Below are 13,657 nucleotides of genomic sequence, written 5' to 3'. Positions count from 1 at the left end.
ATCATCATTGATCTTGCCTGAGATATTCTTACAAAGTGTTACTTTTTGCTCTTGCTACAGATTTTGAAAATGAAGCTTTTTCAGTCTGTGAATACATCTCTGTTCGTGGTAATGTCAGGTACCAATTATTTGTACAACTTCCTTTTTATCATAACAGCTTTTATGCCCCCATGGCATATCATACTAATGTACTCCCAGATTACCAAAACATTCAAAGCAAAACAGTTCACAGTTAGTATAGGAAAGTGATTTTCCAGTTAATAAAATTAGACTAATAAATCAAGTTTAGCACAATAAATATGCTCTGTAACATGCTATACCTGCCCCCTCCCCACACCCCATCTCCAGACTGTATCTTGTAACAATGCCTGGAGCCATTGGATTTGATTTGAATTTTTTTGAAATGAAACGGCATCCTATTCAAACTGTATCAGCACAATGCTGTATTCCATGGAAAAGACTGTTTGTGATCTTATTTAATAAATGATGCAATATGGGAGAAACCTACTCAGGAAATCGTGGAGGATATTCCCTTCCAAAATGTAGCTTTTTGTATAAGTCATACTGGAATTCTGTCATTTACATCTTTTATTTTCCTAATAATACCAGTAAATAGTACTGTATATGCCAATTTTTCTAACATGGTAAATAATTTTAATGTTAATCTAATCTAATAATTTTAATCTAATAAAAACACAATCCTTTTTATTGCTAATAGTATTAAAATAGGAATGGTAAGCAGAATATAGGTTATTAAGTATACCTATTTTATAGGTACACTGGAACTATATGTAGGTATATAATGTCTTTTCATAACTTCAAACCATTCATTTTGGCAAACTCATCCAGGAAATTGTCTAAATAATGAAAAACTTGTTTTAACATTTTGGAATTCTTTACAGTGTATTACCTTTAAGAGTGCCACTGCAATGCACAGCTGGAGTTTGGAGTTCAGAGTGCTGTTATTTGTACTGACAGCTGTCACTGCTTCTTTCCACTTAGGTGATTCTAATGAGCCAGCCATCAGGATAGATTGCTATTTGTTTCAGAGCTAGGACTTCACGTCAGGAGGAAGCAAGGTACTTGTGTGCATGCTTATAACTTGATATTCCTGTAAGCATCTAAAAGGGCAAAACTGAGGTCAGAACTGAAATCTTCTCTAGTGGATGACATTACCATTCTTTTGCACTTCGACAACCAAAGCAAATGGAAATGATACATCTAGAGTACAAATCTTCCACATCCCAGCTCTTCTAAATAGCAGACAGCCCAGGCTGCTTTTGTTATAGCCCATGCTGAGCATTCAACCCAGAGGCTTCCTTCCCCATGCTTGCTCCCACACATAGTGAAGGTTTTATCACAGTAGGCAGTCTCTCTTACACAGTGAAGGTTTTGAGGAACAGTCTTCCAAAAACAAGAACAATCACACAGCTACAAGAGCATAAAAGATGCTTTTCAATGAGCTATAGTAGATTTCTAAACATACATACACTTTTCAGAGACTGTTTGCTAGGTCAGAATAAATTCACTAAGAAACTCAGCACTTTTAACTATTTTTTTCCGCAACATTTCTTAAAAAGCTTTTAATGCATCTAACTTATTGAAAAATAATCATGTATCTTTCTTAAAGTCTTACTTAGATCTTTTTGAGCTCCTTTTCCTATTATTCCATTCAAAGCAAAGCAAAGATCCTGCGATACCTTCTGTCTCATCTCCACAAAATCTTCACCAACACTGGACAAAGAGATTGTTGTTCTTTTGACTTTGCATCTCAGTAGATAGACTAAATGAGCTGTGAATATCAGCATTTAACCAATAAAGAGAGATCTCTATTTAAAATCTATCAGATCTGCTTCACCTATAAGGCTAATTTAAAGGGCTATTCAGGTCAGCTGTGATATTAGAAGACAACTGAATCACATTCAATGCTATTTAAAAGACATGAATGGACTAAAAGAAAAATTAAACCATGGCCATTAAAATTTAATTTGACTTAGTAAAGACATTAACATTTTGGTTTTATGCAGCAGCAAGCATTCTGAACATATTTGCATATAATTCAGAAACCGAGAATTGTCAAATCCTTGACCCTAGTAACAAAAATTATTGAAAGTAATCTCAAAGGGCAAATAAGAAAAGCAAAAAGGAGAAAAATTATTTAAACACTGCGGTTATGTCATTCTGCTTTTTCTTTACATATAAGCACTCATAGTATATAGGTTTACACCTATGTATGCACACACACATCCAGAAATTATCTGCTCATAGTGAATATCTTTTATTCTGACTCACTCTTCTTTTATCACTACTTTCAAACTTCTGTATCTACCTGATCAGCAAGATTTTCTGTAACAGAGCAATTCTGCCACAGACAATAGCCAAATTGATCTACATAGCTACCTTAACAACCTCAACTGGAATTTTTCTTTCACACTCTACTTTAAGTAACTTCTTATAGGATAGGGTAAAGCAATTTACTTGCTATTTCTTATCAAAGCCAAAGCCCTACAAAATTTAACTTTGTATTAATTGCATACATGGATTGATACATGGATTAAGCAGTGCAATTAATACCCTAGATGGTAAGAATGCTATCCAGAGGGACCAGGACAGGCTTGAGAGGTGGGCCCATACCAACCTCTTGAAGATCAACAATGCCTAGTGTAAGGTCCTGCATCTGGGTAGGGGCAGTCACAACCACAGATACAGGTTGGGCAGAGAATGGCTTGACAGTGGCCCTGAGAAGAAGGATTTGGAAGTGTTGATTGATGAGACATTCAACATGAGCCAGAAATGCACTTACAACCCAGAAAACCAACCGTATCCTGGGTTGCATCAAGAGAATTATGACCAGCAGATTGAGAGAGGTGATTCTGCCCCTCTACTCTGCTCTTGTGAGACATCCCCCCTCCAGAGTACCGTGTCCAATTATGGAGCCCCCCAGCACAAGAAAGAAAAAGAGTTGTTGGAGAAGGTACAGAGGAGAAGATGATCAGAGGGCTGGAGCACCTCCCCTACAAGAACAGGGAGAAGAGAAGGCTCTGGGGAGACCTTATTGCAGCCTTCCTGTACCTGAAAGGGGCCTAGAGGAAAGCTGGGCAGAAACTTTTTATAAGGGCAGATAGTGACAGGATGAGAGGGATAGTTTTAAACTGAAAGAGGGTAGATTTAGACTAGATATTAGAAAGAAATTATTTACTGTGAGAGTGGTAAGACACTGGAAAAGGTTGCCCAGAGAGGCTGCGGATTCTCCCCTCCCTGGAAGCATTCAAGGCCAAGCTGGATGGGGCTGTGAGCAACCTGGTCTAGAGGGAGGCGTCCCTGCCTGTAACGGGGGTTGGAACTAGATGATCTTAAATGTCCCTTCCAACCTAAACCATACTATGCTTCTATAATTTTAACGTTGAATATCAGATTTAGATATCAAACATACAAAATATTAACTTTGTGTGAACTCCAAAGAAATTAACAGTTCAAAGACAATACCTTATTTAACTCTTATTAGCGTAATTGTGATTGTTGCTTTCTTGCTACAACTTTGGCTTGGTAATTTGAAAATACTACTGCCAATATTCCTCATAATTTGTATAACAGCAAATACTCCAAATAGCACAAAGCACTTATATAAGCAATTATTTTAAAGATTCTGGTCAGTTGTAAGTTTCATAAAAAATTTGTCTGGAATTTAAATAACAAATCTGATCATGTATCAGTAAGTAGCTAACATCTCAGATTGACTCCCTGACAAAGAAACACATTTACCACTAATTTTGTCTTTCACTTTTACAGTCACATTTAAAAAATTTTAAATGTCAATACAGAGTGCTTTATTGTAATAATCCTAAAATAATTTAATCTAGGTCTTCATATATTGTTGCTTGCACATTGCTTCTACTGCTCTGGTTGACTTGCTAGCTCTCATCATCAGTGGTGATGAAACAGAAAACACTAAATGTTGTTAATATTATTGCAAATCCCTGCCAGGAGGTGTAAGATATGATGGCAACTGCAAGGCTGAGAATGGCGTAAAAACTGTCACAGTGCCATTTCCATCTCTACTCTGGACCCAGCCCTTGAAAAAGCTTTAGAGAAAAGAGTAATAACTAAATAGCATCCTTCTTATGAGCTGATAAACCTGTGAAAATGGGAATGGTTTGAAAAGAGTGGGGCATGTGAAAAGCTTGGATGAACAAAAGAGTTGCCTGAAATGGGTTTTGAGAGAAATAACTCTACTGAGTAATCAACTGTCTCATGGATTCATACTTTCATCTTTTCATCTTTCTGTCCATGGCTCCTAGATAACTTATTCACTGGTTTCTACTTCATGGTTCATCATTGCTAATAATAAATGAAATGAGTGGGAAAAACAATCAAAGTTCTAATGACAAAATGAAGTGACTAAATTATTCCAATAGATTGCTTCTAAATTGGCTTGGTTAGCCATTAATTTGGAAAACATTCTCAACTTCTGCCTCAGAATATTTTTATGCAGGACATCCCAGTGCCTCAAGGACAAACACTTTTAAACTTATTTGGAGTTTGGTACTTTAAAACTGTTTTACTAAGCTTTAGGACAGACAGATGAGATTACAGCATCTCTGGGTTAAAAGCCTCATCCAGAATGGATTATATTTTACTACAGACACATGAATGATTGCACCCATGAATTATATCCAATCTCTTTTATTTGATGGTAGAAGAACTGCTAGATTCTTCCAGGAGCTGCTTAAATTAGAGAGTGTGCCAACAACTATATCAGCTCAAATGGTCAGTGAGCAACTTGCCTTACAGCTCCTTTACAGCAGATTCCTCTTTGACATAATGGAATAACAGCAGATAACAGCAGCAGAAGAAAGTAAACAGAAATTATAGTATTTGTACAGCTATTACTACAGTTTGTGCTTTGGTGCAAGAAGCATGGAAAGTACTGGGTGCTAAGTGTACGCATGTAAAGAGATACTATAATGCCAGACATTGAGTGGAATAAGGAAACTCTGCTATTGGGTTACTCTAAAACCTTAATGAAATAAATATTTGCAAAACTAATTAAAGTTGAAATCTGGTACTATTTTAATCCTAAATTTGAGCAGAATGAAAAAAATGTGTCATAAGCTTTGAAATATGTTTATTTCTCAGAATCATATAAAAATTTGGAGTCACATCAAGGGCTTTGGCTTCTTCCTCTGCTGCCTGCTGTAGCTATTGAACATTTTTATTAGAAAGATTCCAATATGACAAGGTCAAACGAAGCCTTTTATCAAGACTTATCAAGGAATTCATGCAGAGGCCACATGCCTATCTCAGCTAAAACACAAACTCTTGAGCATAGTACCAAGAGCTTAGGAAATACAATACACTTCACATATTCCACCTGACATTTTCTGATATGTGAGCATATGTCAGAACAGCTGTGATTCCAGACTCTATACAGAAGTCCTATTTCTGAAATGAATGTTTCACAATAACATTAGTTACTCATCAGTGTGAGTACCTGCAACTCTTTTGCAGCTATTTCACTTTATTTCCAAGATGGAAAGAAGGAATACTTTTAAGCAATTTTCTTGACACACAAGAAAGATCAGAGCCCAATGCTACATGATTCCGTTACGTTTTCTTTGCCTTGTAGAAAATTCTACCACACACACAAAAGAAACTTTTCCATTGTAACAAACAAAAAAGTGGTGCCATCTGATGAACACACTGTGCCTTTTCTTTGTTCTCTTCATTGTTTTTTCCATGGTAAATCTTTATCTACAAAGCTTCAAATTCTCTTAAAAAAGAAAATAAAAAAATCAAAGTTGGGCACAGTGATCTACAATTAGACTCACATTACAGAACAATTCAGTAATAAGAGAGCCACAGATAAAACATCCCAAAGACTGATGCAGGGTGGGTAAATTAACCTCCTTCCCAGACAGATACTACATGATGAGTACTAGTTATTCTACTTGAACACTGCCCAGGGCATTGGACACCTTTAAAATAACTAAAATATCAACCACTCATCTAAACCAGAAGCAGTAATTTTTACACAGTGACACAATCATGAAATATCACAAAGAACTAAAGTAACTTAGAATACCCTTGGCTAGCTGGAGGCACCTTTTACAGGTTGGCCAAGGTTAACTGGGACATCTGCTTGCTCATCTAGTAAACCTAAAAAGCAGGAAGTATATAAATCAGTTCTTCTGCCTTCCAGTTGTGGACTATTTTCTTTTCTGTGTATTTACGGAGCTTTTGTAGAGAGGTAGTGTTATTTACTTCAAAGACAAAAGAAATTAGACTTTCTTCTACAGTAGGTACTGCTTAGTGGATTCCAAAAAGTTCTTCCAATACCATGGATGTTCTTAACAATTCCTGGATGGGAGGATTATGGCTATGGAATGAAGAATAGCAATGTTCAGGTGTCATCCAATAAGAATGACAGAACTGAATTACTTGATATAAAAAATGTTTGCCTGCATACTTAGCTGACAGGTTGCAAAAAATACAGATAGAAAAATAAATCTTAGGATCAGAATTTGACTTCTGAGAAGGCTGAGAAGTTCTAAGATGGTGGTTTAACTTCTGCTGTTTTTTACACGCTCCATCTGCATTTTATGTAACTTCCACTGCTATTGACTATGGAGCCTGCAGCCTATGTTCAGGCTCACACTGCTGGTAGAAGTTAAATACATAGAATACATATCAATTAATTAGTATTTTGTTTTCTTCTAAACAGTTTTCAGAATTGAATGTCTTACAAAATGGATACAATCCTGCTGCTGCAGACCTAACCAAAATATCTGAGTGTGCTACAAAGAATGCAAGAAAACTGGGACCAATGTGCATTTACTTACTGAAAAATCATTAATTGTCTTCCTAGCAAAAAAAAAAAAACAAAAAAACCAACAACAACAAAAAAAAAAACATTTAAATAACACAAGCGAATCCTTCATCAAAAAAGACAAAATAATACACCAAGTCTTCTTCTTAACTCTCATTTTAAAGTTATAGTGTACATTAGACTAAACTACACTCCTACATCAGAGGTACTTGTGACACATAATGGTAGGTACTCCTGATCTGTGAAGATTTGTCTTATAAATGGATGAATAAAATAGTCTTAAATCACAGCAATTCAAAACAAGAAAGTCTGAGCACTGAAAACCATGCCACAGCAATTCCTGATTCAACTAAACTGCATGGTAAATTCGAGTCTTTTTGACAACATTGTCCACAGTATGTTTTATGTTGCATTATCAGCATCCTCAATCAGGCTTTTAGACCTCAATAGATAGACAACATAATGCACTCCTCACAACATAGTTGTGATTTATTTATTTCACTTGTCCTACTTCTGTATTTCCATGCATTTCATGTTTTAATTTGTTTCAAGACAGCCCATAGTGTCAGAAAAGTATTTATAAAAACAAATTCGTCCCAACTTCTCATACCTGACAATATCAACTGAAACTCTAGGAATATGTTTTACAGGTGCTGTAAATGTTTCTGTTGGAGAGTAACAAAGGATAAACTCATACAAACTTCATTTTACTCATTTCAGCTCCTGAATGATTTCAAATTGGGAGTTATCAGACAGTTAATTAAAGATCATTGAAGTTGGGAGCTGCAAAGGGTTGCCATCATGGAGTTTTTTTGTTTTTTTTAAAGTTACTTGAAAGTCCTTATATCCCTGTATGGATTTAGCTGAAAAAAGAGAGTTGCTTTCAACCAAACACAGCATTACAGTTGCTTCCAACCTAAAATACAAGAAAAGCATTTATGATTAAATATGTTCTGAGCTATAGTTTCATGAAAACAGGCCGAGCGATGAAAGAATCAGAATGAGAAGGCATCGAGGAAGTAGCAGACAATGTTTCAGTAACGTAGTCTTTGAGAAGAGGTAGAAGAAACAATCTGGGAGTTAAGATGTGACAACAAAGGAATAAGGAAGTGGAAATAAACTGTACACAACACATCAGAGAAACTGTTCTTGAAATGTTCTCAGATTACACCACAGTTTGCATCACCATTTCCAATTTTCGTGGCTTACTGGAACAAGTTGTGAGCCTGATTTGATTAAACCACATAGATCATAATGAGATTTCTACTAAATCTCCATGACTGTGGATCAGCAATGGAAGTTCCAAACCCAATAATTCATCCAGTTTTCCAACATAGTAAGTAAGGTGAGTGGCAGCCTTGCCCTTGGCAGGGGCATTGGAATGAGATGATCTTTTTTGGGTCCTTGCATCCTAAGCCATTGTATGATTCCCTCATACCTCACCTTGTACGCTGCTAACAGAACAAAAAATAATAGCTCATGAATTACTCTGAATAATGTATTTGCTCCTCAGAGCCTGGATTTTTCTTGTTTTTATATATTTCTTTCCTAACTGTTGAAGAAACAGTTGATTGTGAAATATATTTCTACCCTCAAAAATTAGCCAAAGATACACACACAACAACAACAACAAAATTAATCAGCAGATTTAATATACTGACTAAGGTATTTTTTATGGCATGTCATGCTCTACAAGTAGTGACATAACAAGGGATTGAGTACAGAACAAGAAACTTGATAATACTAACGGCAATTCCTAGTCTTACCACTTTGCTGTGTAGCTTTAGGAAAACACTCTAGGAAGTACTAGAACAGTGAGTCATCTATTTTTTGAGAAACAGTCTCAGGTCTCATTTTACAGAACAAGATGAACAGCTTTAGAAAAAGTAATCAGAAAGGAAAACAAAGAAAAAAACCTCCAAGACCTCCCTATCTATTTAAAGATTGTAGTATACTCAGCTTAGTTAGTACTTACTGCAGCGTATACTTCTGACACTACCAGCTTTGTTTTACTACATCTCAATCTCATGTGACCAAGTCTCCTAAAAAAAAAGCCCTAAAGCTATTGTGCCTTTGTTTAAAGCATGGCTTTACAATAGACTCAGCATTGGGAATTCATATACACTGAAAAAGAAAAGAAAAAGCAGGGTGAAGTACAGTAAGCAATCTCAATATCATTTTTCCAGCAAGCTGTACTTAAATGGATTTTGTTCTGACAAACCAAGCAATAATAATAAAACACAGGAACCTAGGAATATCATCAGATTGCTGTCCTATTAAAAATAAAAAATAATAAAAAATAAAACCAAATTCTGATATTTTCCACCAAGTTTCTTTGATTTACAAGACAAATATATTATTTTCTGCATATCTGAATGAAACAGTTAAGTGAGCTCGTTTGTTTTCACTCACCTTCTGAAACCACCAGTTATGGTAACTAAAGCATCTGGTAGAAACGTACAGACAGTATTCTTGACAATCAAGCTTACTGCATCCGCTTCTGCCTTAGATACACAGCTAACAAGGTCCTCATAGTAGAGAAACCCTGGAAATCAAAGGTTAAAAAGTGCTGATCACTCTGTGAAATCATCAAAATCTACTTAGTGTTGTGTATGCCCAGTGTGAAATGTATAGACACCTCTCATCAGGAAGTCAAGCCATTTAATTTGTACTAAGGACAAGGAAATCCTAGCTATTATAAAAATAAAGAAATGTGTGACATTGAATCTGAAACTATAGGTTTGTTTTAGAATGTGTTATATAAATAAATCTATTTTGATCTATCTTCACATCATTCCTACAGTCAGCCTCCTGCCTTGGATTTGATGGAATCACATGCAGAAGAGTTTTTTCCTTGGTTCATCTTCATTGTTGTAATTTTTATAAATTACACTGTTCTTATGAACAGCAGTTATAATAACAGAGCAGTCAGAGTAGTAGTAGTATGTGTTCCCACTTGATGAGATCCTGAATTAGGAACCTGAATTACTTTCACTTACCTACTAGTTCCCACCAATGGCATTTTGAACGCACCACTTAAAAGGGAACACTTCCTGAAATGATGGACTCCAACCCAAATATGGGCCCCAGAGAATTAGTGGGTATGTAAAATACTGCAGCTTACTTCATGCCTGATCACAGTTCTTGTAAGAAAAGAGCCCAATACTGCAGTTTGCTTCAACACTTTGAGATAATATATATGTAAAAGAAAAAAGAAAAGAAAAGAGCTTGCCAATCCAAAGGATCAAAAATCAAGTTACATGACGGTAACATCATGTTTTGTTTTCTTAATGTAATGGACTTCTTTCTTTAAAGGAGTTCCTTTATTTAGAGAAATGGCACACACAAAAAAATCTTTGGAGCAGCAACACTGTTCATCTAACTATATTAAAACTCTGAAGATGCACCAGGATTATGAAGGTAATTCTGCAAATACTTCATCACAAATTTTAATTTGCACTAGATTAGAGCTGCCTTGAACAACACAGGCTGCATCTCGAAAAGCAGTTCTGAGCTTTTCTATTGTTGGAGTTTTTTCACAGCCTCTATAATAATGATCCATTAATGGTTTTATGTATAAGAACATGTTTCATTGGGAAGCTCTGCACTTACTTAAAAAGATCCACATTCACAGCTGTTCAATAACACCATTTTTAGAGGGCCCTAATATACTAATTACTGTTTTAACCTACTAATTTAACATTCAAAAGATGCTGTGTCAAGAAATTGAACTTACAAATAAATTGTGCTACCACCACCTTCTTCTCTCAAGTTGTCACAGCAGAGATACTAACTTTTTAATGGCACTTGCACCTTACCTGCTCTCTGCATTTTTGACAGCTTCAGGGTCCTGTTAGCTTTTACCTCTTCCACAGTTCGTAAACCCATTCTGAACCATTTCTCTGATGTCTTCACTCCCACTCCAAAGACTGAGGTAAATTGCTAAAGTCAGTGAAAGAAAACATATTTCAGGTATGTCTGAAAGAGAAGTAAATTAACAATGAGTTGCTAACAAGGTGGTTTCACAGTGAAAATAGTGGGCAGATTGTATCCTACACTGAAGATTTAAAAAAATAGTGTACTGCAAATACACAGATTCAGCTTCCTTTCTTTGTATAGTTATAGTCAGCAGACAATTGGTTTCCTTACATGTAGGTAGCTCACATTAAAGTGAAATCTATGCAATAATAAGGTAGCATGCCAGCATCTTTGTGTAATTTAGTTAAATGTACACATTCAGCAGAGATTTGAAAAAAGAAAGAGACTTTATTTGTTTCTTTGGAAAATTGAGACATGCAAACAGAATCATAAGGTAGCTGGATAACCTCAAACCAACTTTATACATTAGGGTGCGTCTCAACACTCTTTGCCTAATTTGACTGAAATTACTTTCTTTTTTTTTTAATGCACGACAAGCTATCACTTGTACACATTTAGGTGGCATCACAGTGCTCCCAAGAGATTGGGTAAGCTATCACTAATGTAAACCAGTGATGTAAGCAGTAGATCAATATCACAGATTAATAAAAATATGAAAACAAGAGGAAAAGCCTTCATGCCCACTGAAAGCACGTTCTTTTTCTTCACCTTGTCAGTACAGAAACTCTCAATAGTTTCTTTTATGTAATTTAAAGAATAGCTATGCAGGATGTGAATAGCTGCCATTTTCCACTCTCCAGTCTCTGAATTCCAACCTCACTATTTTGTGTTTTTCTAATTATACTAATTCTTTGGAAATAATTAGATAAAGAGTGAAAATCTTGGATAATATTAAATATATATTTTGTATATAATGCATGAAATTACCTATTCTTTGTCTGAAACATGGTCATTTATGAAAGAATGATTTTAAATACTTTGATTGCTATCTTTTAATTTGTCTCCTAGTGCTTCATCTTCAAAAGGACCTATTAGAGGATTCAGAACTATTCCATGAAACTTAATTAATACAGAGAGACAGAACTTAAAGTGAACTCTACGCTGCTGCCTAAATTTTTAGGATAAAAAAAATGTAGTTCTTCCATAAGATCCATTAATATTCATTGTCAATTTGAAGACAGTGCTGAGTGCAGTGTGTAAGACAGCACATTTCTTAAATGGCATACACAATTCCCATTTTCATCTGGTAAAAGTGAATTCTGTCAAGTTGCTCTCTGCAGCACTTCCATAAGGACAAGAACTGACCATGTTATACCCTATATCAATAACAGTGTGTTTATTTCAGTTGATAACTGCAACATTTAGACCAGCTGTGATCATTAAAGTCATAACAAGTAATTAGCAATAGTTACTAGAATCACATTAAACAATGAAAATTAGGAATTTGCTAATATTATGAAATACTTTCGGCTCTTGTGAGGCTCCGTCTGGAGTACTGCATCCAGGCCTGGGGCCCCCAGTACAGGAAGGACATGGAGTGGGTCCAGAGGAGAGCCACTAAGATGATCAGAGGGCTAGAGCCCCTCTCCTGTGAAGAAAGGTTGAGGCAACTGGGCTTGTTTAGCTTGGAGAAGAGAAGGGTCCAGGAAACTTCACTGTAGCTTTCCAGTACTTGAAGGGAGCATATAAACAAGAAGGGGAACAGCTGTTTACAAGGGTGGATAGTGATAGGACAAGGGGGAATGATTTTAAACTGAGACAGGGGAGGTTTGGTTAGATATTAGGAGGAAGTTTTTCCACACAGAGTGGCGACACACCAGAACAGGTTGCCTAAGGAGGTTGTGGATGCCCCATCCCTGGAGGCATTCAAGGCCAGGCTGGATGTTTCTCTGGGCAGCCTGGTCTAGTGGTTGGCAACCTTGCACATAGCAGGAGGTTGGAACTCGATGATCATTGCAGTGCTTTTCAACCCAGCCCATTCCATGATTCTATGATCTTCACTTACCTAGATACAGATTAAAAAAAGAAAACTAGCTACAGCCAGTTTGGACAAATGGTTGGGGCTGCACTCAGCTAAAAAAAAAGATCCACTTTGGTTTGTTGTAATTTGGTACATGAAAAAATGCATAAAACATATTGGAGATATGTCTTATGGTAGGTTTTATTCTAAATTCTAAGATATTTTCTTAAACTCTGAAGTACAATATATAATTGTTGATCCTCAATTTGTACTACCATTAATAAGTAATTCTGGTTGCTGAATCCTGCCTCACATGAGAATCTACACCTCTTTTCTGACTATTATTACTGTATCTGAATGTTTTTTCATACCACTGTTATGATTCAGAGAGAATGGAACTGCCTTAAATAGCTGATGCAAATAATACAGAGCAGAATGTACCAGTCCCAATCCTTTTATTCTCCTTAAGATTTTTTCTGAAAATGCACAGGATATTTTTAGAGATTAAAACTGCAGATAAAACTGAAAACATATTTCCAGTGGAGAATATTTAAGAAATAATATTTTTTTTAAATGGGAAATGTGGTATTTTCTAGGTTTCCTGCAACTGTGCAGAAATGTGATCATGATTCTGAGCCAACAAAATGCCTGACAAAGAAATATCTCCAAGTCCTCTTTCTTTTGCTTCACTCAAAGGAGAATTAAAATAGATCTGAATCATCTACTTCATCCAGTATTCTCTTACTACCAGAATGGAATGGCATGGTATTATTGCAATAACACAACAGAGGAGGGAGTAATGCCAAAACAAACACTGTATTACACTTAAAGAGAATGCATTACATTTGTTTTAAGGAAAAAAGAAATTGCTCAGTTCAAGCTTAAGAGCAGCAGCTGTGTACACATCATAATGACTATAAAGGTAGCTTTCACAGTTATTCCATGCTCTTTATTCAATATCTATTCTTTATTTATACTTGATGTTTCTTTAT

The 13,657-nt window shown here is 35.8% G+C and overlaps 1 protein-coding gene across 6 annotated transcripts in view; it reads right to left on the bottom strand.

Moving 5' to 3' along the window:
* The window catches only part of DNTT (DNA nucleotidylexotransferase), a 163,652-nt gene that overhangs the window by 50,091 nt on the left and 99,904 nt on the right, over positions 1 to 13,657 (bottom strand). For all 6 annotated transcript variants that reach the window (XM_090145278.1, XM_090145279.1, XM_090145281.1 and 3 more), the window contains 2 exons: positions 10,645 to 10,768; positions 9,239 to 9,371 (listed from right to left, as the gene is read on the bottom strand). In XM_090145278.1, the coding sequence (XP_090001404.1) occupies positions 9,239 to 9,371; positions 10,645 to 10,768 (257 nt within the window). The remainder of the gene's footprint in view (positions 1 to 9,238; positions 9,372 to 10,644; positions 10,769 to 13,657) is intronic.

Source organism: Phasianus colchicus, chromosome 8, assembly GCF_987193195.1.
Source record: "Phasianus colchicus chromosome 8, bPhaCol1.hap1.1, whole genome shotgun sequence".
NCBI classification, from domain to species: domain Eukaryota; kingdom Metazoa; phylum Chordata; class Aves; order Galliformes; family Phasianidae; genus Phasianus; species Phasianus colchicus.
This window is presented reverse-complemented; position numbering and strand designations above follow the sequence as displayed.